We start from the raw sequence: 27,997 nt of genomic DNA, 5'->3' as shown, positions 1-27,997 counted from the left end.
GGTCCAGCTAATCCAACAATGGCTGCCTATGAACATAAGATCCACGCATCTAATAGTTGTTCAGTCTATGAGGCTGATGTCTCAGCTGGTCTTAGTATATGCTGGAATCCCCAAGAAGTAGGCTCTAATGCCATCAAAGGGATGGTCTTGCCAGCAAGAGTGACAGCAAACAGGCAAAGAGAGCAAGCTTCCTTCTCCCATGCCCTTTATCCAGGCTGCCAGCAAAAGGTGTAACCCAGATTAAAGGCGGCTTTTCCTACCTCAAAGATCTGGATGACAAATGGACCTTCTCACTTCAAATAATTTAATTAAGAAAAAACAATCCCTCACAGATGTGCCCAGCCATTTGGGTTTCAGTTAATTTCAGCTGTAGTCAAGTTAACAACTAAAAATAGTCACCACACCAAATAAACCTTTCCTTGTTTTGAAGTTATTATATCAACAGAACATCAGGAAGTTGAGTACAGACTTTAATTCCTGAGCTCCATGTGGGGCATTAGTGAGAGAAACTGCTTGGGACCTTGCAGCTTTTTTTTTTTTTTTTTTTTTAAATTTGGAAATCATTTCCTAGAGGACGGTGGCTCACGAGGCTCAAGCAGACAATGAGGCAGAGATGTCCATGGGCCAGGCGAGTGCCAAGGGGGTTGCGTCCTCTCCGTGGGTCGCTGGAAGCAGAGCAGAGGCCCTGGCGTGCCTTTCTGCCCCCAGCCGGAGGATTGGAATTCTCTTCATCTGGATCTGGAGGCTGTTCAATCACCAGGAGCACAAGGTTATCATTGCTGGGCTAGATAATGCAGGGAAAACTGCCATCCTTTACTAATTTTCCATGAATGAAGTTGTACATACATCCCCTACAATAAGAAGTAATGTGGAAGAGATCGTGGTTAGTAACACACATTGCCTGATGTGGGATGTTGGCGGTCAGAATCCCTTTGTTCTTCCTAGAACACTTACTATACGAACATTTAGTTTGTGATAGTTATGGACAGCACAGACCGAGAAAGGATTTCTGTAACTAGAGAAGAGCTCTACAAAATGTGAACCCACAAGGACCTAAGAAAAGCTGCATTGCTGATTTTTCCTAGTAAACAAGATGTTGAAGAATGCATGACAGTAGCAGAGATCTCCCAGTTTTTAAAGCTAACGTCTATAAAAGACCACCAGGGGCATATCCAAACATGTTGTACTCTTGTTGCAGAGGGGTTATGGCAAGGACTCGAGTGGATGATGTCACTGTCGAAGATCAGATGATCTCTACTGACCTCTCATGATGGACTCTATATCAACAAAGTGGTAGACATTACTCGAAAGCTGAGAGAGAGAGAGAGAGAGAGAGAGAGAGAGAGAGAGAGAGAGAGAGAGAGAGAGAGAGAGAGAAACAATCTAGATATATTTATAATAAACTGATTTTGAAAGACCCTAACCCTTCAGGCTTACACCCCCCAAGCCCCAGGAGAATAAGAAACTAAAAAGAAATCTAGTTCCAAGGGCAACCCGACTCGGCCATTATTCAACCACCCCTGCAACAATGTAACAATGTAAAAAGAGTTCTGTTAAGAGATGTGCTCAACTGTGACTGGGTTAGGTACAAGTGTTCCAGGAAGGACCACTGTGACTTTTGTGTAAGCTCCATTCCCGCCCTGATTACCCCCCTTGAGGTTTCAGGAAGAATGTACATTCGGGGCAACTATACCCACTCTGTGATCAGACCATGATCTTGTGAAACGAAATTGTATGGGAATTGTAATCTTATGGCTTTTGTGGGTTTTTCCTTTAAAAGTACCTATGTGACTACAGGACGATGCGACTCTTGCTCTTTGGAGCTGAGTTAGCCCAACTGTACAGTGGCTTCTTCAATAAACACCTCGTGCTGTTGCATCCACTGGACCAGAGTCTGGGTTCTTGGGGCGCCCACTTGAGACCCTAAACTTTGGGGTCTAACAATTTAAGAGTTTTTCTATAAGAAGGAAAATGAAGACCACTTATTTGAAAACAAGGATGAACGTCACCGCCCAGTTTGCTCTCTCATTCCTTCGGAAGTGCGTCAAAGCTGTGACTGATATTGTCTCATGGTGAATCCTCTCCGGATATGGTATAGCTATGGTGAGTAAGAAGGGAGAGGAAGACTGTAGAGCTTTATTGTCAGCGTGACTTGCCCACCCCACCCCACCCCAAGCTGAATGTTCCCTTCTCATTACATTGCATCAACTACAAACCAACACGGACACTGTTCCCAGTTTTTAAAAATGTAATATTATGGAAAGTGTTTTTGCTTAAAGTTGCATATGTGTTGTGCATATACCTCAGGTTCAGGTTAATGGCTTTGATGTGTGTTCTAAAGAAAAGCAAACAGCATACACACTAACCTTAGTTATTACCCTAATGTCTTTCAGTACCAACACGGGTGTTAAGTGCCATTCTTGTAGTTTCCTCTTCTGTTCTCTGTTTTGTCCTAACAAGCCAACCCTGACCCGGAATTGTTGAGCTGCTCCTTAAAAACAAACAGGAAAAAGCTCGACATTGCATACCAATTTTTCTTGCTGGGTAATAGAGATGTGAGACTATAATGCAAGTGCATAGAGTTGTCTACTGGACTCCTGGCCAGGTATGATTGGGCAGAATTACAGAGTGAGCAATTATCAGACTTTCCCTTCCATTTACCCTTATGCCCATTCAGCTACTAATCAATCAGTCATAAATTGTGATTAAAACTACCAGGTAATTCTTAAAATCGAAAATCATGGTGTGAAATGTATCTACCCAAAGAGGTAACATTCTATAAATAGTAGTAATTAATTTAGCTGCAGGCTTTTTAGGTATTAAATTATATGACAGAGAGCTAAAATGAATTTGAAAGTAAACATAAGGCATAGTTTTCAATGAATATTGGTAATTTCTCAATTTGCAGATTTATTTTTTTATAGGTTTTTCTGACATGTTTTTCCACTTCATGAAAATGCCTTGTTTAATAGTTAGGAAATCTGCTGGGTAGTGTGGCACACACCTTTAATCCTATCACTTGGGAGGCAGAGGTAGGTGAATCTCTGAGTTCGAGGCCAGCCTGGTCTACAGACTGAGTTCCAGGACAGCTAGGACTGTTACATAGAGAAACCCTATCTCGGAAAAAAAAAGTTAGGAAATCCAGATACTCTGAATGCTTTCAAGAATTTGATTGAAAATTTGATATGTTACATTATTTGTACTAGAAGTAATTTGACCCAAAACATCTTTTATATTGCTATTTTTAAAATTTATCTAAAAGCTGAAGGTATTTCTCTCATAACTATAAACAAAATTATCATGTGTTTTAACATATTCTTGGTGACTCTATATGCCTTTTGTGCCCTGGAAATTTGAAGGTTAGTCAAAACTGTCAAGATTTTGAATATTAAAAAAAAAGATTTAACTAGTTTTAGTATCGGCTTTTAAACTTCCTAGAGATTTTGGTAAGAAATAGAAGTCCACATTACAAGCATTGATGAAACTTGGAAAAATCTTTCAGTAAAATGTAAGACATTTAATGTCTAAACCCATTGGGTACATACAGATGATTGTTAACGGGGATGCTTTGTGGTTGTGATCTCCCAGTGCACTCTCAACATTTAATGTTTGCCCACCTGCTCTGAGAAAATCAGCCCTCAATCACTGGGCTTTGTAGTGCTATGTTCTTGTCATACATTCTCATACTTTTTCAAATCACGATGAGAATTTTCCTCTTGGATACTAGGAAATCCCCTTAAAGACTCAAATCTACTTTGTAGTTTTGTTGAAGACAGCCTCTAATGCAGCCCCGCCCACCCCTCCCTCACCCAGACCTACAGCTTTTTAGCTTTTAATTTTTTAATTTGACTAATCATATGCATAGTTTTGTGGATCACAGTTACATCAGTTCAACACATACCAGCACATCCTGGTGTTGCCAAGGTATTGGCTAAAATTCATTCTTAATTGGATGTCTAAAGCATTTGGTCCATTGTTAAAGTTGGTGTAGTATAGTCAGTTATTGACATGTCATAAAAAAGCATGAAACTTCACCACTTTTACAAAATATGAGATTTTTGTTTTTTTAACCCTTTTAAGCTAAGCATCAAAAAATAATATGATGCTGGTGTACTTGTACATAAAAACAAAATTGTGACTGAGCAAAAACAGATTTAATATATGAAAATGTCAAAACTGTCAAACAGTATTAGACCTAAATATGACAGAGTACCCCTTGACGTCATGCTGGCAGTTTACATGTCATGGGGCAGAACTCAGCAAGCTCTGTGGTTTCAGATGTTAATATACGACTTCTGGGTGTAAACAAACATCTCATTTAAACTCACTGTGCTCAGCTTTGAGAAGAACAAAGATTTATACCTCTGCACATGTGGATAGATTTCAGTGTCCTGTTTTGATACTAATTTTGAAAGTTGTTTAACATCTCTTGATGTCTTGGTAAAAGTGACCATAAGAAATCATTTGAATATATCTGATTTTGTCATCACATTTATAAAGTGTATGTTTCCCTTTAAAAAAAGTATGTTCTTGTTGTTGCCAAGAGCCTCTGCACATAGAGTCACATTACTTTATTAAGCTTGAGGTTACTGCTAATCCCACAGATGTGAGGAGAAAGACCACTAACCCAAATCATTGCTGAATTAATTAAAGCAAGCTTTTTTTTTATTTGTGAACATGGGCTGTCTCTCCCTAGAGGTGGGTGGGGTTCAAGAGATCAGCATTGGACACGGGGAAGATAAGGTCTTTTATAATCCAGGAGTAAGGGGTCTCCAAAGTGGGGATTTGGCAGGCAAATAGACAGAAAGCAGTTACTACAGAAGCAGAACATAAACCTAACAAGTTGGTTATAACAACTTCCTAAAAGAAAGACAGGGTTGCAAGGTGGTCATGACAAGGTGGTTATAATAACCTTCTTGAAACAAAGGCATGGTTGCTGTTTCCTGGAACAGGCAGTAGAACCATTTGTAGTTAAGGTTACAGGTGGAGCACAGCCCAATCCTTGAGAAACAGACATTTGATCATAAACAGGAATGAACCTAGTGTGTATTTACTATAAGATGGTTTTCAAGCCCAAAATGGAGGCAGGCTAGTTCATCAGTTACATCAACAAGCTTTAGGTTATTTCTCCCAATAATAAATGAAACATTGCAGAAATAAATGATGAAATAAATATATAAATGAAATATTGCAGACATGGCAATTCCATGTAATTTGGTTGAATCCACTCATCTGATGATCTACAAATTTTCAATGTTTTTAATACTGTTTTGACTTGTTTTAGAGAATTTGCTTTAACTACATGTCAATTGAAAGCCCTTTTAGAGGTTTAAATAAGCCATTCAGATTCTCCATCTTGAAGAGTTAAGCTAAGAATCTCAAACTGTGCTGTACAGTCCTAGTGTTGAAGACTGTCTAACTAGGTGGTAACATGTCTTGGTCTGTATATCAAGGGAGGTGAAATGGATGTCTGGGCAGAAAGAGAGATATGTCTTGGTTAGAGGTCAGTTACAATAACCAGACAGAGGTGCTGTGGGACGGTCTGTATGTCAAATTGCTCTGATTGGTCAATAAATAAAACACTGATTGGCCAGTGGTCAGTCAGGAAGTAGGTGGGACAAGGAGAGAGGAGAATTGTGGGAAGCAGAAGGCTGAGGCAGAGAGACACTGCCAGCTGCCGCCATGACCAGCAGCATGTGAAGATGCCGGTAAGCCACCAGCCACGTGGCAAGGTATAGATTTATGGAAATGGATTAATTTAAGCTATAAGAACAGTTAGCAAGAAGCCTGCCACGGCCATACAGTTTGTATGCAATATAAGTCTCTGTGTTTACTTGGTTGGGTCTGAGCGGCTGTGGGACTGGCGGGTGACAAAGATTTGTCCTGACTGTGGGCAAGGCAGGAAAACTCCAGCTACACAGAGGGAGGCAGAAACCTGCTGTGGAAATAAATTGAAAAATAATTTAGTAACCAGAACAAGCTGTTTGAGAAAGACACAGGAGCCTAATTCGGGTGACTTCAGGAGCACGGCTTCCTTTATATACAACTGTAGAAAGGTTCCTCTAAAGGTCATGATGTTCAGCGCAAAACAAAAAGCAGACGCACTTCCCTTTGTGACTTCAGAGCTTCCATTTATATTTTGTTAGGAAAGCTGAAGACATTAGTAAAGATTTTTTTTTTAACTAATTATTTTCACTGTTAATATTTTGACACCACCCCATGTCTTTTCCCCATGGTTAAAAAAAAAAGTAGTTTTAAAATATAAACTTTATCCTGAACTGGCTGTCCTCCGTGACCAGATTGGTGCCTGGCCCAATTGTTCTCAGAGAGGTGTCACCCAGCAACTGATGAAGACAGATGAGGAGACCCACAGCCAAACATCTGGACGAGTTTGGGAACCCTGCTGAGGAGCAGAAAGGAGTGTAGGAGCCAGAAGGGTCAAGGACAGCATCGGAAGGCTCACACCATCAACTACCCTGGGCTCATAGGGGCTCACAGAGACTGAACAGACAGCCACGAGACTGACCTAGGCATTCTGTATATATGGGACAGTTGTGCAGCTTGGTCTTCCTATGGAACTCCTAACAGCAGGATCAGGAGCTGTCTCCGACTCTTTTTCTGGCTTTTCGGACCCTACTTTTCATTTTGGGTCTCCTTGCCCAGCCTTAGTACATGGGAAGGTGCTAGTCTTACTGCAACTTGATATGCCATGTTTTATTGATACTCATAGTAGACCTGCCTTTTTCTGGATGGTGGGAGAGAGTGAAAATGCGGGAGAGGGATTGAGAGAGGAGGATGGGGGGGGGGGCGGGGGGAATGCGGCTGGGATGTAAAATAGGTGAATAAAAAATAATAAAAAGAAAATAAAATACAAACTTTAATCTTAGTTAAATTAAGCACATTTCTGAACGCAAGGCCTTTGAGAGCGGGACTTTTTTGGGGAAGGGTCAGACGAAACCTCGAACTTGTGCTCAGCAGTGACAGGATTGATGTTCTGCAGCTTAACGGCTGAATGTAAACAAGACATGTTTTCCTCCTGGGGATTTAACTGCTTCCATTAAACTGAAAGTGAAACAACTTTTTGTTTTACTTCAATGAGAAATAAACAAAAGAGAGACTGTCAGGGTCCAGAGACTTTACCCACTCATTTCTGCACCCAAACTCACATCCTAGGCGGGGAAAAGGAGCACTTGCGCATGCGCAGTATTCGCAGCCCGCCGCCGCCCCGCCCTCGTGGGTGTCCCCTAATTCGCCGTCCTCCCTCGGCTGCACAGTTCCCGGGGAAGTGTGTTCTGGCTACACCGGTCCGGCTGACTTCCTTCCGTTCTCCCTTGCCTGGGTCCTGCCATGGCTTCTGCAGTGGTACGGCTGCTGCAGCAGGGCCCTCGCTGCCTCCTGGCTCCGGCCGCCCCCATCCTGCTCCCCCAGGTTCGGGGAATGAAGAAGGGGTTCCGTGCAGCCTTCCGCTCCTACAAGGAGCTGGAGCGGAGGCGCCTGCTGCGCTGCCCGCCGCCGCCCGTGCGACGGTAGGCGTCCGAGGAGGGTTGAATGGCCAAGGTGGCGGTGAGGGCACCGGGCTGCAGCTGCAGGCAGGCGGCGGGGTGGGGACCTGGCGGCACGCGGTCTGGGGCAGAGGAAAAGGGCGACAGAGGCCGCCGGGCTGCCCCCCTGCAGAATCTCAGTAGCCCCAGAGAGAGCAACCGCCTGGAGAATGGCCCAGTTTTATAGTTGCCCAATCTCGGGCCTGAGATTCTTTGGGCACCTTTAAGAAGGATAACATCACTCCATGGCATTGAGAACCAGGGCAGAAAATTTCGCTTCTGTGTAGAACTGAACTACGTGTCCACTGTCCGGAGTAAGAGGGGAAAAGTTTAGTTTTTTGATCTAGTTAATCTTGTCTCTGTCTGGCAAAAAAAAAACCAATCCTATATTCTTAAGAAGTGCATCATGCTTGTAAATGATGCACTTGCATTTTCTGTTTACTGTGTCTTTGTGGACAAAAAAAAAACAAAAAACACTCAGATCTACTTCATTCTTAAAGTTGCACTGGTGTTTGACTTCCATTAGATCGTTACCACACCCAAAGAAGCGGGAACTGTCTCTAGTTTGTTTTCTAGAACTTATTCCTGATAGGAAATTTGATTACTACTGTAGTCTTGCTCTCCAGGAGAATATTGATCCTGTTTACACCGATTCTAACTCTTGGAATTGTGTATGTATTTAAGGTGTCCATGCACACACCATTCCCTTGTGTCTGCTAGGCAAGCACTCTACCACTGAACTACAAAAGCCCCAAGGCTTACCTATGGTTTATGAAGTTTTAACATGCTTATAATACTGATACTAGCTTAAGTAACTGGTAATAAGTGGGCATTTCTGAAATTTAAATTAATAGGATATAAACTAAACATATTTTTGGTTTCTGTCCTGAACCTGTATAGTTATAATTTGTTCATACTTAGGTGGAGACCATAATTTCACCGTCAGAGCAGAAAGCAGGGATTTAGAAGCTAGAGCAATAGCCTAATCTGATGTGAACAATCACTTCAATGTGGCAGTTAAGCCACAGGGAAAATTAGAATGTAACAAAGGATTGCCAGTGTCCATCTACATTACTTTTTTGTATTTAATCTGTTAGGACCTGATATTAAAAGAAACAAACTTTTATTTTGTCCCTTTACAATTGTACATGGAATCACGATGTTCATACCGTCTCACTGTCTCTACATCCTCAGGTCCGAGAAGCCAAACTGGGATTACCATGCGGAGATACAAGCCTTTGGGGCTCGGCTGCAAGAAACCTTTTCCTTGGACCTTCTCAAAACTGCCTTTGTCAATAGCTGCTACATCAAAAGTGAAGAGGCGAAACGTCAGAAACTTGGGATAGAGGAAGAAGCCGTTCTTCTGAATCTCAAGAACAACGAAGACCTAGCTGAACGAGGCCTGTCTTTTTCACAGACGTGCCTAACACAGTCTCTTGCGGATGAGTTCCCAGACTTGCCCACCGAAGGCATTGAAGGCCTGGTTAGCTTTCTCACTGGCGAGGCGGTGGTGTGCCACGTGGCTAGTAACCTGGCTGTGGAGCAGTTGACCCTCAGCGCGGAATTCCCTGTCCCCCTGCCTGTATTGCGTCGGACCTTCTTTGCCGTGATTGGAGCCCTGCTGCAGAGCAGCGGCCCGGAGAGGACTGCACTTTTCATCAGGGTGGGTATCACCAAGGGCACCTCTTCAAACACTCTCGACGTGGACAGAAGGAAACCATTCTTATTCTCATCCAGTCCTTTGGCATATTGTTATAGAACTGACTGTTTCTACCCCCAAAACTGACAAAGACCCAAACTGTTTTTATGGTAGTTTTGTTGAAGTTACTTCAATTTCATCTTTTTTGGATACAATGGAGAACAGATATTAAATGCTGAGTTGTGAGTTCTGAAGGATTTAAGTCGTTTTCAGCTTTTAGGTTTTTTGTTTGTTTGTTTGTTTTAAGGGAAAGGGTTTATTTTAGCTTAGAGTCTAAGAAGGAATGCAATCTGCCATGGTGGGAAGGTGTGGCCACGTGAGTGTGTCCTTAGTCAGGAGGTAGGTAGCCACGTGTAGACACATGCTTGTCTTCTATGAATTTTGATAATTTGATTCTTGAATTGTAAAGTAGGAGTCTGCCTCTGTATAATTTTGGTAGATTATATTGCTTGGCATTGTTTTCTTTGGCTTTGAAATTGAATTTTTTTTAAATTCAACTATGATTTTTTTTATTAAAACTACAAACAACAACCTATGGTATAACTCTGGTAGAGTTTTCTTGTCTTGTATGTGTGAGCCCATGGCGGAGAAGCCCAAACCAGAATTCCAAAGCCAAAAACTGAAAATGCTCTGTAATCTGAACTTTTGTAAGCGACACTTTGATACAAACGTTCTCAATTTTGGAGCATTTCAGGCTAACCACTTAACATGTACATTTGCCACTCATTCCCATCAGTTTCTGTGGTGAAAATGGATCTGAATCTGGTGGTCCTATTCTTTGTTCTAATTTAAATGTATGAACGGTCATTTTCTGCACAGGACTTTTTAATTACGCAAATGACGGGGAAAGAGCTCTTTGAGATGTGGACCGTCGTAAACCCCATGGGACTGCTGGTGGAGGAACTGAAGAAGAGAAACATTCCAGCTCCCGAGTCCAGGCTCACCCGGGAGTCAGGAAGCACAACTGCCTTGCCTCTGTATTTTGTTGGCTTGTACTGGTGAGTAAAAATTCTTCTTCACTTCATAACTTTGACCGGAAGCCCTAAAGATAGACTTCCAGTTTTTCAATGTTCGTCTACCAGCAGCATTAAAATTGTGTCTCTGAACTGGGCGTGGTGGTGCATGCTTTTAATCCTAACCTAGCATTCAGGAGGTAGAGGCAAGCAGATCTCCGTGAGTTCCAGGCCAGACTGGTCTACATCCAGGCCAGCCAGAGATACACAGTGAGACCTGGAGGGTGAAGGTGGGGTCATCTCTGATTATCTGGTATTTTTTTTTCCTTTTTCCTATTAGAGAAAGTCAAGGTATCTGTGTTTTGCTAATAGTAACTTGTAAAGATTTTATGTGTATGAGTATTGGCCTGCATATGTGTCTGTACCACATTCATGTGGAGACCAGGAGAAGGAGTTACAGATGGTTGTTAGCTGCTGTGTTGGTGCTAGGAACCAAACCTGGGTTCTCTGCAAGAGCAGCCAGTGCTCTGAACCACTGAGCCTTCCCTCCAGCTCCTGCTAAGTCACTCTTGGCCAGCTGTTTGCTGTAGAATTTTGTGGGGTATAAGCTAAGCTCATATTTTCTATATAAAAAATAAAAGTTTGATTTCTATCTTGTGGAGGCCCAGATTACTCAGGGTCTGAGAATCTGAGCTTGCTTTACCCAGCAGGGCTGCATGAGGAGATGATTTGGTCACGGGCATGGTTACCATGTGTTTGGAAGGGTCTATACTTGGCTGTGCGGTGTGCTTTGATCTAGCAAGGGGGAGGGCTTTTGCCCTGCCCCTTGGCATATTGTAAAAAGCCCTTTTGAAGAGGCAGGAGAGCCCATTGGGTATTGATCCAAGCCCTCCTGAAGCTGTCTTGTGTTTGTCTGTCTGTCTTCTCAGCTAAGCCTATCATTCTATCTGATATTTTTTAAGCCCTCTTTCCTCCTCCTAAGAACCCTGGAAAAGGTGGGAAAGGTGGGAGCCGGACTCCCACAGTCTCCCACACTATCTGTTGGAGCTTTTTAACTTAATCTGTTCTTGGTAGCAGCTTCAACTAACCTCAGATTAGAAGAAAGGAGCTTTGCTGTCTATCAAAGTTTCAACTCATTTAGAACCTATTAGTTTTGTTAGAAATGTACCTGCCTTAAATTGATTTCAGGTTTTAAGATTAAAGTAGGGTGGAGGTGTAGCTCAGTGATAGAAGTGTGCCTAGCAGAGAGTGGGGGAGAGGGAGGGAGAGGGGGAGGAGGGAGGGAGAGAAAGAGAGAGAAAGAGATTAACTAGAGTGCTAGGTGTGAACATTGAGTATCTAAGATAACTAGATTAAAATTTCTGCAAACGTTTTCCTAACCTTTGAAGATTTTCTAATCTAAGGAACTTGCCATGTAGACCCAGCTGGTTCAGACTCAGGTACCCAAGGAGTGCACCACCACAGCCAGCTCTAATCTTCGAACTCCTGATCCTCTTGCTTCGTTGTGCTCTGACTTGGAAACTATGGGCCTCCTGGGCTATTATACTTACATGGAACGGAAGACAAGGCATGACTGCCCCACGTGCTCGGCTCTCCTGTCAGTCAGGCTCACTGTCTGCTTTCTTTCCAGTGATAAAAAGCTGATTGCAGAAGGCCCCGGGGAAACGGTCCTCGTGGCAGAGGAGGAGGCCGCTCGAGTAGCCCTGAGGAAGCTCTACGGATTCACAGAGAACAGACGGCCCTGGGACTATTCCCAGCCCCGAGAGAGCTCGAAAGCAGAGAAAAGCAACATTGCCAGCTCGGCGGCAAGCCGGTGACACCACCACATCTAGAGTAGGCAGTGAGACAGATGCTCCAGGATGAGCAGCTCAGATACAGGGAGGGACACGTCTTGTCTCCTTATTTTTACTGTATTCCTGAAATTAAACAAGTGTTTATCAGGTGATTGTATTTGTTTCATTTTTCTGTTTGTTTTATATATTGGTTTATTACTATGTGTATAATTTGTACAGCTAGGTGTATTTTATTCCCCTCCAGCTTTGAAATCTACTCAGATATGTCATGTGTGAAGTTTGTTGTAATATGAATAAAAAGTTATTCTTTGAGATACATTTCCATTTCATACTGATGCAAGAAAGAGATCGGAAGAAACAGCGGTGGCTGTGAGTGTCGCACGTTTGAGAGCAAAGCTACAGGATTGGGTCCCACTGTAGAGCGAAGGGGCAGGACCAGGTCTAACTGCAGGGAGAGCAGGGCTGCTGAACAAGTGCAGATGGCAGTGGAGGAGGCCACATCATCTCAGCTACTTGTAGGGAGCCGCCATTCAAAGATGGCGCTGGCTTCCTGGCAGCCTAGCTGTAAACAACTCCATATTTGGCTATGGTGCACGAGTATGGTAATTGGCCTTATGTCCTCAGCCTATCCCGTGGCTCCCCGTGCTAGCATTCTGGCGGGACCCAATCACAGTACGGCACGTTTGCCTGATTCCCTATATAAGCAGCTGCAGTTTAGTCCTCGGGGCCGCCCCTCACCTCCCGCTCTCCCTTAACCAAGAGGCGCTCCAATAAAGTGTGATCTGAGAAGAATCCTCGCATGGTGGTCGTTCTTCCTCGCTGGCCGAGGAGCGCGCCGCAACTGGTGCTGAAACCCGGGAAGGAAACTTCGGACACCAGGTGAGGGGTCGAAGAGGATTCAGAACTCAACACACAGAGCGGTGACGTCGGTAAGTTCGCCAGGAGCGGTGACGTCGGTATGCTGATTACTGGGATTAATCCGCAGCCCTTCGCTCAGACATGGTAAACGGGTATCGGTAATGCGGGCGTTACCGCGACAGCTACTAAGCTGAGTTAAAGCCCGAGGGAAAGTTGGGAGTCTCTGTCTATTGGTCCTTGATGCCTACATTTGGTTGTCAGATGCCAGGTCAGTGGGAGCCATGCAGCATTAAGTGTCCTCTGCCTATTCGCATCCAGGTGAATTCTTTTGGGCTTGAAGTTGATTTTGGCCAATTTGAGCCCCAGAAAAGTAACAGAAGAGACCAGGGGTTGTGTTCACCCAGGGCGCTCCTGGCCTAGGCATCATGGGCTGGCTGCCCCTACCAAAGGTTGTAAATCCTGCTGGCTGGCCTTTTTCCTTGGTCTAGTGTGCTAACGGTAGTTCAGGTTGTTGCTGGGCTGGCTGTCTCCAGGTTCTTGGTGTTCATTCAGTAATGAAGTAAAAACCCACACTGATTGCAGAGTTGCAAGGAAATTTTATTTAAAGCAATAGAAAAGCTCAAAATATCCTGCAGGGAGCAGCAGGCCACAAGAGGGAAGATTCTCAGTAGCCATGATTATTGTTTGGGTCTTTCCCTTATGGGGTCTAAGAGAAGGAGGAGGGGGGTTCCTAAAGGGCGTATTTGGGTGTATTGTATGGAGAGGGGTGTGTGTACATAGTACATGTAGATAAAGGAGGTAGACTGCCAAGTGCTTTATGAGGAGAGGGAGTTGTTCATAGTCTACCCAAGTAGAATCAGGTTGGCTTGCTTGTCTCAAGTGTGTCCAGTAAATTCTTCCTGATAGGATTTTGTTTGTTTGTTTGTTTGTTTGTTTGTTTGTTTTCCGAGACAGGGTTTCTCTGTGTAACTTTGGAGCCTGTCCTGGAACTCACTTTGTAGCCCAGGCTGGCCTCGAACTCACAGAGATCTACCTGGCTCTGCCTCACGAGTGCTGGGATTAAAGGCGTGCACCACTACCACCCCGCCCCTGATAGGATTTTAATGTGCCAATGTGTCCCTATTGTTAATTCTCCCCCAATAAATTATACACTGGTTAATCTCCTGTTTGCAGGAATGAGCCATTTATCACCATGGTGGTGCCAGACAGATGCTGCCATTCATGTGTTTGCACAGGTACACAGTCATCCTTCGTCCTCAAAATGGAGTCAAGAGCTGGTTGTAAAATTGTCTCTCAGGACCTGCAGTTTAGAGCACTTACTACTATTGTAGGTGTTGGGTTCCCAGCACACATGTGCTGGCACAACTTTCTGTAACTTGAGGTGACTGATGCCCTCTTCTGGCCTCCATGAGCACTGCGTGCATGTTGTGCACATATATGCATGCTTATACACAAAGTTAAGTCAATACATCTTTCAAACTAATGGAGAATGGAGTCTATCAGGACCAAGCAGTCTTTGGAACTTTCACCCAGTGTGGGGTAATTTACAGCAGGATGCAGCATGATCTCAGCAGGACCATTGCCTCATCACCAGCTTCCAAGCCTACCTCCTGTATCTCCAGAGATAAGAATTTTGTGTGTGAAAAACATAGGTAAAGAGGAGGGAAGTACTAGTGAACTTTCCAGTGCCATAGGAAGGGGAGGAAGATCAAGGTGGGGCTTTGTTGGGCTCCATTGAGAGAAAGGAAACCCATTTCCACCTGAAATAGCACAGCTGTTCTAATAGCTTTAACACCTTTTCTTTCTTTTTAATCTGCCACATTACTTGATTTTTTTTTTTTAGGGGGGGGTTAAAAAATAGAATCGGAGACATATCCCTAGCCTTGGGTGGAGACATGACTTTCGGCACTGCCCTAAAGGTTACTGTCTAGCAGGGAACTCGGAAAGGGCAAAGGCACCATGTCTCCCACTTAAGGGTTCATCCCAAAGGGCCTGTTGATCATGTGAACTGGAAAACACACTTCAGCAAAACTGTTCCAGACACTAGAAAATACAGTATATGGCAACTTAGACATATAGGTCATCATAGTGGTCTCGTGAGCCAATCACCTGAGGGTATTTTCCTCTACAGTAGCCCCTTTGGTCATTGTACATTCTCACCCTTGACAGTGTTTCATGTTATTCTGTAATAATCCCTGTCTATCTTCTACAGGAAGCCCCATGATTCTTCTAAATTCATTTGACAGAGATCACATGGATAGGGGACAACTGCAGGCCAGAGCTGGGTTATAGTACCATCCTTTTTTGTTGTTTGTTTGTTTGTGTTTTTTTTCAAGATGGAGTTTCTCTGTGTTATTTTGGCGGCTGTCCTGAGTCTCACTCTGTAGACCAGGCTGGCCTCGAACTCATAGGGATTAAAGGCGTGCGCTACCACTACATGGCCACAGTACCATCTTGACCCTCATTCACAAAGCCTTGAGTGTGTTTGTTTCTGGCCTCTCCAGGGCTGCCCCCCTTTGAAAACAAGAGCAAGAGTCCCCAGGCCTGTGATGAAATAGTCTACCCAGCATTCATTCTGAAGCTAGAAAGAAACGCCTCTGAGGTGAGAGACAATATATTGTGAAGCCTTGGTCTGCGTAGAGTGAGGAAGCCTCTGAGACAGGGGAGCAGACAGCTGTTTGAACAGTCGCTGCCAGTGACGTCTCAACCCACCTGGGAAAGGAAAGCCTCTTGTTGAGACTGAAGGGCAAGGTGGAACTTGTGTCTTGTGTGAAAGACACGATGTCACAGGTAAATGAGACTGTTTCCAGAGGGCACTTGAGAGGCATCTAGTCAGCTGAATCAGTTTTCATAAAATACTCATTTTTCTTTTGAATCTCATTCATGGCCAAGGCCTTCCTGGACCTCTCATCTTTCTAGTTCACTGTTTCTGTTTTTTCTTTTTGTTGTTGTTGCTGGGTTGTTTTTGTTGTTGTTGTTGTTGTTTTTAATTTTAGTTTTTTTTCAGCTTTAATTTCAGTTTCAGTTAAATGCAAAGGTTAACAGACCAAACCCAGTGCAGACGTCATTTGTGTTGTCATCCATGAGTCAGCTTCATCCGAGCATCTCAATAAAACCATGGAGTCAGTTATGCCATGAAACACAAGACAGCGAGCATGTCCAACACCAGCCCAGCTTGTGTGAAATGCCAGACTCTTTAGAACCCGTTGCAGGTTTCTTTAGGTAAGCATTCCTTTTAGTCTTTGGTGAATTCACTGGCAAACTCAGTAACCCTTTTCTCTCAAGAGTTGTGTGGGAAATGCAGTTTTGGACTTCTCTTGCTCAGGCTGAGAACTCTCTGTGTTATCTACAGCAGTGCCTGGGGACCTAGCTGAACTCCTACGCCCATTCACCTTGCTTTTCTTTGAGAACGGGACATTGGAGGTCTCTGTTCCCTTGGGCTGATATGATTACCTGCCTCCAACTTCCTCATGATCCCATGCGCATGCTGAATGGCATGACTTCCAGTGCCATGACAGGTGATGAAGGCTGTGGAGATGACTAGAGAGCATAAACTAGAAAGCATGGCTACTCCCGCCCTTTTCGTAGCCTCCCATTTCTTTACTCTGGAACCTCCCAGGCCCTAGGGATGCAGAGTTGGTTTTCTAGTTTACCTCCACTTGCTTGCTATTGAGCAAATTTGGAGAAAGGAAAAAGGAACCAGTTTGGGGGTAAAAACTGCCTTGTGACACTTCCTTCAGCTTTGAAGCTGAATATAGGAGTATAGGTTTATATAAAGAGCAAATGTAGCTTTAGTACATAAAATAGTCTACTTAAAAATACCCATATTTTTCATAAGGAATAGAGTTTCAACACATTTCTAAGTAAAATCTTTGAACTCAAATTGTTAGGCTATATTTATTTTAAATCTTTTTAAAACCACTGAAATGTGATGATGGGCTGGAATGGAGAGAGATCAGCATATTCCCACAGTTCCATTTGAAATAGCTTAAAACTTGGAATCGATCTCTGTACAAGTTTTACCCTATAACAGTAAACTTGATACATGGTACGTGGGCTGGAGGAACATGTGGGCTACAAGGATGGTGAACAGAGCATGTGACTAAGCGCATCCAATGGTCATTGGGAGTGCTAGCTTTCTGACCAATGCCTTCTCCACATTGTAAAGGTAAGAACATAAGGGAGTTATTGAGCTATGAAGACATTGTTGGTTTGGCACTGAAAAAGGAGTCATCCATTATGCTTTAACTCTCCTGTCTTTTTTCACTCTATATTTTAAGTGCACAAGGTCTTAAGCCAAAAATGGAAGATCAAACATCTAGGATAACACAGGGTAACATAAACCATGTTATTTTAAATTCAAACTGTATTTTACTATGTGCATCTATAGCATGGAGACAGTTATTCTCCAAGTGTTACCTAGCCACAAGAGAATGTACTAGGAATGATCTAGTTCTGGTTAAGAAAGGAACAAAGCAAGAGCTGTTTCTGTAGTCCTGGACTGATCCTGACCACAAGATGGTGCTCCATCCCTACAGCACAGCTTAAGATGTCACACACCCAGTGGAGACTGCTGTCCTCCTCTTAGGAAAGAAAGGGTGTATCTCTAATATTATTAAAGGACCTGCCTTAATAATATTCTTCCCAGGGGCCCAGAAGAGAGACTACGAACAGCGAGATTTATTTTCGGGAAATGAATCTAAGTACACCAAGCTCTTAGTCTGTCTACTTTATTCCTCTGAGATAAAATCCTATCTACACAGCTTCAGGTCTGCTCTTGTGCCTAGCTCCTTTCTTACCTGATTTCTCTCTACCTTTATCTGCTGTCCCCTCTAAGTTCTATCTTAATTCTTTCATCTTAATTCTGCCTCATCTAGGTTCTTCTCATCTTGTTCTTACCCATCTGGCTCTTCCTCATCTTCCATCTTGTCCTCATGTTCTCTAGTCAAAGTCCTCCTTATCCTTCTCAGTTCTCCATCCTCAAGTTCTCTAGGGTATTCAGTTATAAACCCAAGCAATAGCAATCCCTCCCCAACCTCCAGCTACATTACTAGGCTTGAATTCCTACAGGGAATTATAGGCAGGTAAGAATTTTCCTCAGGCAGTGACTGTCAGGCTTTCTTTTACAACCCAAAGGGAGTGGTTAAAGGAGGAGGTCAACTGAGAGCTAATATCAGTTAGTATATCAAGAAGGGAATTTATGTGCTCAATCTACATTCCTAGAAGTGGTTAGGTAAGAAGTTAAGAGTCTATAATGTTAGTAAGGCTGTATGAGAAAGGAGGGTCTCAGTTTAAATTGCATAAGAAATAAAGCTATCCGCCTGACCTAGGAGACAGCCGTTGTTTCCACAAGGGTGTTACCTTAGTTTAGAAGATCGTTTGGGGCCGGGCGGTGGTGGCGCACGCCTTTAATCCCAGCACTCGGGAGGCAGAGGCAGGCGGATCTCTGTGAGTTCGAGGCCAGCCTGGGCTACCAAGTGAGTTCCAGGAAAGGCGCAAAACTACACAGAGAAACCCTGTCTCGAAAAACCAAAAAAAAAAAAAAAAAAAAAAAAAAAAGAAGATCGTTTGGCCTTAGATGCTTGATAGGTATTTTAGATAAATACACTGTTAGGAGTTCTTGGGAGTACATAGCATACAAGAAAATCATTGTAGGAACCAGCTAATATTGTTGGTTAAGTGGTGGCACTCGTGACTGGCAGAGGCCATGCCAAGGGAGGAGAATCACGAGTCATAGTTACCTTTCTATTGGGAGAGAGGGGGAGAGAGAGAGAGAGAGAGAGAGAGAGAGAGAGAGAGAGAGAGAGAGAGAGAGAAAGAAGAAGAAGAAGAAGAAGAAGAAGAAGAAGAAGAAGAAGAAAAGAAAAGAGAAGAGAAAGGAAGAGAAGAGAAAGGAAGAGAAAGAGAGAGACCTCGCGGAGGGAAGAGAACAGGAGAGAGTGCGGAAAAAGAGAGAACGCACAGAGGGCCCGCCTGCTTTTTAGGCTGGGATGCCGTAGCAGGCTGGTGACGTAATTAAGGACATAATCCTTATAAATATATCTACAAAAGTTAAAATATCACCAAGGCTTCTTAAGCCATGGATTGACCTTTGGAAAAGTCCTTGACTTTTCCAGGTAGTAGCTTTTGTGATAGTAGCTGGATTCCATTATATTTTCCTGCGGTTTGCAGCAGGCATATGTGTATATGGCATATGATTATGTGACATGACTTTCCCAGGTCACACACAGCTTTATAATTTTATGAAAATGTCTGCCTGAGCTAGCCCACTTCCTCCTGCTTCTCAGGATGCTGTAGTTAGGAATCTGATAGGTACATACTCCACCTCTGATGCCAAGATATGAGTGTTTGGTTTTTCATTCCCACTTTCCCTGGGAAAAGAGAAAATAGTAGAGATGCTGAAAATAAAAATTTTTAAAGATTTTTTTTTACCCTTTATTACTGTAAGGATTATGTCCTTAATTACATCACCTGCCTGTGACGGCATCCCAGCGTAAAAAGCGGGTGTGCCCTCTGTGAGTTCTCTTCCTTTCCGCACTCTCTCCTTCCATTCTCTTCCCTCCTTATGGTCTTTCTGTTTCTCTGTTCTCTCCCTCCCTCTCCCTCTCTCTCTCTCTCTCTCTCTCTCTCTCTCTCTCTCTCTCTCTCTCTCTCTCTCTCTCTCTCTCTCCCCCCTCTCCCAATAAAGCTCTAGAAAGGTAACCATGGCTTGTGATTCTTCCAATCGGCACTCTCCTCTGCCGACATGGCCACCGAGCGCCGCAGCGTAACCAACAATTGCTACTTGAAAAGGCATTCAAACATCCTGCAACTGCCAGTGTACCATCCAGGCCTGCGTTCTGATGTCCACTGTTTCCAGTCCCTTTTACAGATATCCTGTACCATCATCTTTCCAGTCCTCAGTTTGTGAAGACCTACAGCCCTTGTAGTTGAAGACCTAAGAGCTGTGGCTCTTGACTTTGGGTATGAGACCACACGAAGTCCGGCTCTCAGCAAAATACTGGCTTGATTTATTATCTTGCAAACTAATGCCGCCCCTACCCTGCCACCAGAAGAAAATCCAAGCCATCAAAATCTTCAGGCCAGGCATGGCAGTGTCTGATTGTCATCACAGCCTCTAGAAAGTAGAAGCTGGAGGATCTGAGTTCAAGGCCAGCTCTGGCAATACAAGCTGGAGGCCTGTCAACTCTGGAAGACTCCAACTTCCTCCCCACTCTGTAGTCCCCCTGTCAAAAATCTTAATCACAAACCACAAACTGGGTGTGGTGAATGGAATCACAGCACTCAGAATGAGAAAGGCTGAGGCTAGAAGGTCACAAGTTTAAGACCAGCCTTAGCTACATAGTGAGACCCTACTTCAAAACAATTAAGTTAAACAACTCATAGCCATAGGCACTTTCATACTTGTGAAAAAGAAATGCTCAATTGTGTTTGGGTTCCACTGGTACTTGTGTATTTGGCTGCCTGTCATTCACTAACAATACACAATTAATGACTTAAGAAAAATGTTCTTGGAGGAAAAATAATTGAGAAAATGAAAAACTTACCACCCCTGCCATTGAGGAAAAGCCTGCATGACTTGATTATTCAAAGAAATTTTTTGCCAGGATCGTGGTACATTAAAATTGCAAAGTGGTCTAATGAGTTTAATCTATTCTGGTTCTTTCTCTGCACAAGAGAGGAGTCATGAGGTCATTTGCAGATGGAGAAAGGTTATTTATTTCTAGCCCCGAGAACAGCTTGCTGAAGATGTTCCCTCTACACAAGCCCCTTCATATCAAGGCAGCATGTCACTGAAGCCTGGAGACACTTAACAGAGACCCACGGCTAATGAGACAAAGGTAGAGAGAGAATGCTCAGCTGACCGACTTGATAGAGATGTTCGTGGGGAGCCTGATAGGTGGTCACTAGGATTCAGTTCTTGGCTCTAGGACAGGTGTCACATTCAGGAAGGGCTGCTCCTATATTCAGTTAATTACATTTGCAAGCATTAGTCAGCAGTGTTCTTGGTATGACGGAAAACAGTGATTTCTATCCTGCTTCTCATTTAAATCACATCTGTATCTTTCCTCAAGACTCAACAGAGAAGATGAAAGCAATTTGACAAATGTTGGAGGGGATGTGGGTTGATGGGACTGCAAATAGGTCCAGCCACCCTGGAAATCAGTGTGGAGAATTCTCAAGAAGTTAAAAACAAATCTACTGTACGATCTCGCTATACCATTTCTGAGCACATTCCCAAAGGACTCAACATCCTACTCCACAGATACTTGCTCAGCTATGTCCATTGCTACTCTGTCACCATAGCTAAGAAATGAAGACCATGTCCTTCACTTGGTGAATGGACAGTAAAAATGTGGTACATGTACACTATGGATACCATTCAGCTGTAGAGAAAACGAACTCAGGAACAGGTAATCGTATGTAAGTGGATGGAACGAGAAAACCATACTGAGTAAGGAAACCCAGACCCAGGAAGACAAACGTTGCATATTCTCTCATCTGAGGTTCCTAGCTCCCAGTCTTCAGATGTGAATATATACCCTGGACTAACTTCAGAAACCAGGGAAAAAAAGAGAGAGAGGGACTATTGTGGGGGCAGGGAGAAGCGATAGAGGAGGAAGAGCAGTATTATGGTGATATTTTATTTGTACTGAAATGTGATTTTAATTTTATGTTAATAAATAAAGTTGCCCTGGGGTCAGAGCTATTAGAGCCATAGCAAGAGCGTGGTGGTTAGAAGAGCTAGGTAGATTTCTGTGTGTTCAGGGATACAGCCAGTATTGGAGACATACGCCTTTAAGACCTGGAGGGCGGTACTTACAGACAGTGACAAGGCAGTCATGTGGTTGGGTTTACAACCAATGAGAAGGCAGAACAGAAAGACTATTTAAATGCAGAAAAACAAGAAGAAGCTCTCTCTCTCTCTCTCTCTCTCTCTCTCTCTCTCTCTCTCTCTCTCTCTCTCTCGGAAGTTAGGAGCACTGCAGGAGGTAAGATTTTATCTCTGAGCTCTGACCTCTCGGCTTTCTCTTTTACATTGGCTCTGTGTTTCTTATTTTAATAAGACGATTGGTTACATCTACACAGTATATGTGATCTAAAGGGGGAAATGGGGAGGTTAACTGGGGATAGAATGGAAATGAATATAGAAGGAGGGTAAAATAACAGGATGTCCGAAAAAGTTATGAGGAATCATATTGTTAGTTACCTAAAAATACGTATAATACATAGAACTCAACATATCCATACATATACACATATATTATTTATTCATTTATTTTTTGAGACAGGGTTTCTCTGTGTAGCTCCGGCTGTCCTGGAACTCTATCTGTAGGCCAGGCTGGCCTCAAACTCAGAGATCCACCTGTGTCTGCCTCCCAAGTGCTGGGCCTAAAGGCCTGTGCCACCATGCCCAGCTGCATATATAGTTTAAATGAAATGTTTCTATCTCGGCACACCTTGGCAGTAACCAACAGCTCTCTAATTGAACTTAAGACTCACTCAATCAGAGGCAAATTTCACCTGGTACTGGAAACCTAGCCAATGACCTAGAGGTCCATGAATTCATGGATCTCGGAGAATCTAAAACTTCCACTTTACTAAACTATCATAATCCTCAAATACACTCTAAATATTGTCCTAATACCCACAGAGAAGTGTAGACCTCAGGCCTCATCAAGGGAACTTCTTTTTGCAGCAGAAGGATCCCATTACAGAAAACCAAAACCAAACAAAATGCAGAGCTATGAAACTCAGTCACAACTGATACGTCTGCAACACAACTCCTGCACCCAAGGCTCAAAGATCACTGTGGAAGATGGAACAGATTAGTAGGAGCCAAAGGAACAGGAAGTTTGCTATGATATTGTGTCTCCTAGTGTTGTGCCCAGATCGTGACCCCCAGAGAGACCACCAAAGACGAGCATGCCGGAATGCAAAAGCAAGGTTTAATTCTGGATATCCAAAAGCAATACAAGCCTAGGCAGGGACTTCGTCCAATACATCCAACGCAGTGGAGGCTGGAGGAAGCGCCCACCTGTCTGCAAGCTCAGTTTTTAAAGGGAAAAGTCACAAGGTTACATCATTTAGGGGTGCTAGTACAGGTACAATTCTGATTGGCTCGCTTCTAGGGACTTCTAGAAATTACTTCTAAGGGAGTGGTTGCCCGCCACCATTTCTCATTGGCTACCCTCAGGTGGGGGCATTTCTGTGATCAGTTACCCTGGAAACCAGGGAGAGGACATTCCATAGTCTGGCAGGCATTACCTCGTGACTATCTTGTGACTCTGAACTTCTACACTGCCTGGTTTCTGGAATCTGAACTGACTGGTTTCAGTAACTAATGGCCTATTCCCAAAAGGAGAAATCTTAGGCCTTAATTTTAGGGTGAAAGCATTTTGGTCTTATTTCTAAGATAGCTCATTTTGGTCTCACACTAGAGATGTCAGAGAAGCTACGTCCATGAAGACTCAACAACATGGCTGCCTAAACATGACCTGAACAAGGAGGACATCAACAGACATGCTAATGTCGGAGGAAAACTCAACTCCAGACAAAGAACTCCAGGCAGCTAAGGAATGCTGACAGTAGGAAGCAAGTCTTCCCTGGAGAAGAGCACACCAACTGGTTATCCAATACCAAATGGTCGGTCCTGAAACCTGCATACAAGTAACATTATACAGACCAAGCAGGGAAAACACACACACACACACACACACACACACCAACACACACACACACACACACACACACACACACCAACACACACACACCAATACAGACACTTCAAGAAAAAAAGGCAAGAAATCTGAAAGAGAGCAAGGAGAGTGGGTGGCCTGGGGAGGGTTTGAAGGGAAGACAGGAAAGGAGGAAATGATGTAATTATAACATCAAAAGATTATAAAAATACTTTAAAAAAAAAGTACAGTAGTTTGGGACTCTCCAGAGAATGTTTTGTGGGCTGTTGTAGTGGTGATATATTGTGTATCCTAATAAATTTTCCTGAAGATCAAAGAACAGAACAAGCCACTAGATTAAACAAAGAAGCCAGGTTGTGGTGGCACACAACTTTAATCCTAGCACTTAGGAGGGAGAGATCCATTTGGATCTCTGTCAGTTCAAAGCCACTCTGGACTACATGAGATTGACTCAGTCTAAGAGAGAAACAGAGCCAGGCAGTGGTGGCACACACCTTTAATTCCAATACTTGGGAGTCATACGCCTTTAATCCCAGCACTAGGGAAGTTGAGACAGGAAATGATATGAGTGGGCGGAGAAACATATATAAGGTGTGAGGAAAGCTTTTCAGGCTGAGAACTCCTAGAGGTAAGTGGTGGCTTGTTCCGTTGTCTCTCTGATCTTTCAGCATTCGCCCCAATATCAGGCTCCTGGGTTTTTTTTTTGTTGTTGTTTGTTTTTTAATAAAAAGACCATTTAGCAATTCATGTTATAGGCTGTAGACCCAACTGCTTGTAGAGTGCCTGCCTATGCACAAAGCCCCAGTACCCCATAAATGGAGCATGGTGGTACACGGCTGTAATCCCAGCAATAGTGAGGCAGAGGCAATAGGTCCAGAAGTAAAGTTATCCTCAGCTTCATAGAGCTTGAGGCCACGTGAGATCCTGTCTCAAAAAGAACAACAATGGCTATGCACTTTATGGCATTTTTAAGTGGATTCTCAGTAGGCGGAGGACACACTATTTCAGCAATCACATTAAACTGAGGACTCGACTTCCATTCTTTACTGCTGGAGACAGCGGTCTGCCAGGGTCGGTGAAGGATCCCAAGATGGCTGGGTGTAAATTTGCTCTAAAAACCATTGATTGGGTAGTTTTTGTGGAGATTATACCCTGAAACCAAAAGACAATTGGAAATTCCCTCAAGTCCTGGAGTGAGACCCTCCATACCAGGTTGGCTAATGTGTCTGAGAAACCACCAGCGATTGACTGGGCTTATTACAGGGCCAATGTGGCCAAGGCTGGCTTGGTGGATGAATTTGGAAAGAAGCATAATGCCCCGAAGATTCCAGTGCCTGACGATAAATACACAGCCCTGGTGGACAGTGAGGAAAAGGAGGATATGAAGAACCGCTGCATTTGTGTCTGAATCCCAGGCCAGGATCCGGCAATATGAGACACAGCTGGAGAAAATAAAGAACACCGTCCCCTTTGATCATATGACCATTGACGAGTTGAATGGAATCTTCCCAGAAACCAAGCTGGACAAGAAGAAGTACCGGTACTGGCCTCAACAGCCCAATGAGAACCTGTGAAACAGGCCAGGAGGGAGCGCCAGCCCTTCATTCTAAAACTCTGGACATTAAAATAAAGCATTTACATAGGAAGAAAAACCCACAACTGAGGACTCAACTATCACCCAAAGCTTAGCCAGATCTCATCTCTCCCAGAAGTCACTGTCGATGGGTCCTTGAAGGGAGTGTTTGGTGCTCTGTTGACTCACTGAATCACTGAAGTTCTTCAGACCCTTCATGTGAAGCTCAGGCGTCACCCAGTTCATTTTTCAGAAAAACAAAGGGACAGGCATAAAGGACACTCCCTTGAACCCTTTTGTAAAGTTCTGGGTGACTGGAATTTTTTTTCCGGGTCACCTGTCATTATTTCCTTTATGGGACAGATACTGATAGGCCAGTAAGACATCATAGCAGCTGGCGTATCTGGGTCACTGTCTGCTCTCATTTCCCAGCATCTCAGGAAAAATTGAAAGTCCCCATCTCATTAAGTGACAGAAGTGTGATTTCACTGGCAGTTGGCTCCATTTCCTCCTAGGTCTACCATTTTGTTACTTTAAGAAAATTGCAGCCTGCCTCCTGCTCAAACTCAGTGTGGCATCTAATCTATGGTAAATCATTCGCTCAACCATGTCTACAGAGTAAAAGTAGTCTCTCACAGGCCTGTAATTTTCCTAGCAGTGTCCATATCTTACATTTATCCCAGTTTCCCTCCAGGAAAAGAGCTTTCAGAAAATTGGTATTTTTGAAGACAAGGCCTGCAGACTGATTGGCTTAACTATATCACAAGGTAAAAGGTTATACATTAAGAAAAGATGAGAGGAACATTTCCTCTCTGGTCCGGGGGATTGCAAAGAGATTCGATTCCAAAATCAGCCAGGAGCCGAGTGTAGGTGTTGAGTAGAGGAAAAGTAGAGATGGCAGATTGGGAGAACTAAGGGAGAAGAGGATAGCCTGGTACCTCGATGCCACGACTTCCCAAGTTCTGTGCATCGCTGACCTTTGAAACTTTACCAAACACTTGGAAATTTCAAGTAACCAGTGAAGTGTGAGCAACATATTCATCTCCATACTATACACTAGAGCCACTCCAGCATCCAGCAAACTCTCTGGTCCTTTTAGGAAGGAGCTTTGTAAGGGAAGAGTTGGGAGTCCAGGGACTCTGTAGACCTTCGACATCTCTCTCTTGGACTCATCTCCTTTTTGTCCTGCTTCTGTATATCATAAATGTACTTGAAACAGGCAAGTACTTTGCTATGCCAAGACTGTGTCTGTCCATGCCAAGGTTTGGGAAAAGGTCTCCCCAGCATTTGATACCTGGTAGACACTTGTGAGGTTTAAGTGTCAACCTGCCTGGAACAAAAGATGGATGCCCATGGAGGTGGTAAAGCACTGTGTCTGGGTTTGTCTCTGGGGCTGCTTCCAGAAGACTGGCACTTGGATCAGTGGACAAAGGGAGACCCACCTTCACTCAGGGTGGGAGGGCATCATCCCATCCATGGAGAGGAAGCCAGAACAATACAGGAAAGGCAACATTTCCTCTCTTCTGGAGGTGGGAGCCCATCTCCTGACTGAACCTTCTCGCTCCAGCTTCTCAAGCCCTTGGCCTCTGACAGAGTTCTATCATGGTCCCTTCACTGCTCAGGCCTCAGATTGAGCTGTGTGGTCTTCTTCTTTGGTTTTCCAGCTTACAGATGGTATACTGCAAGAGTCTTGGCCTTCATAACTATAGGAAACAATTCCTGTAACAAACTCCCTCTTGTGTGTCTCTATCTGTATTTACTAGTCCTTCCCCAGAAAACTCCAATACAAAACAGGACTTGAGTAAATAACAAGTAGATGAAGGCAGGTTATAATTCTCATTTCATTGCCACTGGCACAATTGTTCTGACCATTTTTTTTAAAGGTTTATTTATTATGTATACAGTGTCCTGCCTGCATGTATGCCTGCAAACCCGAAGAGGGCGCCAGATCTCATTACAGATGGTTGTGAGCCACCATGTGGGTGCTGGGAATTGAACTCAGGACCTCTGGAAGAGCAGCCAGTGCTCTTAACCGCTGAGCCATCTCTCCAGCCACAGCATTATTGTTTTAAGTAATTCATAATATATTACTGACTCACAGCAGAATAAAACCCAGTAAGACTGGATCTGTTGGCATTAATAGCAAGGGGCATGTTTGCTAGAATGTGACTTGAGGGAATTATTCAAAATAGGTTTTTGGTATTTGCTTCCTTTTCTTCTGTGGTTTCAAATACACATAATTAAGCACTTGCAAACAACATAGTTTAGTTCATTTTACAAGTAACAATTTTTGTATCTAACAAGGTCAAATAGTGCTGAATATGACTGACATTTTGATGTAGCATAAATTGTGGAGTTTCTGGGCTTAAAAAAGTAATAAATTAAGTAATAAATTTTTAAGTTTTGGTAAGAAGTTCTTTCAATGGTTTTAAATTTTTTAAATTACACTTGTTATTTGGGGGTGTTTGTGTGCAAGCTACAGTGTGCATGCGGAGGTCAGAACATATGGGAGTCAGTTCTTGCATTACATGGGTCTTGGGGATTGAACTCAGGTCCATCAGGCTTGGCAGCAAGTTCCTCTGCCTGCTGACCCATCTTGCTGCTTCAAAGTTTTCAACTGTTATGATGACAGGCTATACAATTCTTCGAGACACTCATTTTAAAAGCTCCCGTAAATGGTAACATAATTGTGATGTTCAAATTCAACGTGAAAAACTATCCCCCTTACATGAAACAAAAATTGTCCATTCAAACAGCAACCCCTCTAGCCGGTCCCTGAAACCAAAACATGCACTGCTGCTTAGATTTTTCAAAAGACAGAAACCTCCACATATTGCTTTCTATACTTTATGGAGTGCTTGTCTGTGGAGAATCCTTAGC

The 27,997-nt window shown here is 43.5% G+C and overlaps 1 protein-coding gene and 2 pseudogenes across 1 annotated transcript; all 3 read left to right on the top strand.

Moving 5' to 3' along the window:
- The first annotated feature begins 1 nt into the window (after position 1).
- LOC102916887 (ADP-ribosylation factor-like protein 5A pseudogene) lies at positions 2-2,187 on the top strand (annotated as a pseudogene).
- A 5,118-nt stretch (positions 2,188-7,305) lies between these two features.
- Positions 7,306-12,298, top strand: Mrpl44 (mitochondrial ribosomal protein L44). Its single transcript, XM_006972115.3, has 4 exons — positions 7,306-7,526; positions 8,736-9,204; positions 10,060-10,238; positions 11,824-12,298. The coding sequence occupies exons 1-4, from the start codon at positions 7,348-7,350 to the stop codon at positions 12,008-12,010; spliced, it is 1,014 nt and encodes a 337-aa protein (XP_006972177.1). The 5' UTR covers positions 7,306-7,347; the 3' UTR covers positions 12,011-12,298.
- A 12,308-nt stretch (positions 12,299-24,606) lies between these two features.
- Positions 24,607-25,181, top strand: LOC102916257 (ATP synthase peripheral stalk subunit d, mitochondrial pseudogene; annotated as a pseudogene).
- Positions 25,182-27,997: the final 2,816 nt, after the last annotated feature.

The sequence above is a fragment of the Peromyscus maniculatus genome, chromosome 13 (assembly GCF_049852395.1).
Source record: "Peromyscus maniculatus bairdii isolate BWxNUB_F1_BW_parent chromosome 13, HU_Pman_BW_mat_3.1, whole genome shotgun sequence".
Classification (NCBI taxonomy): Eukaryota; Metazoa; Chordata; class Mammalia; order Rodentia; family Cricetidae; genus Peromyscus; species Peromyscus maniculatus.
Note: the sequence above shows the minus strand (reverse complement) of the source record. Positions and strands in the feature narration are given on the sequence as shown.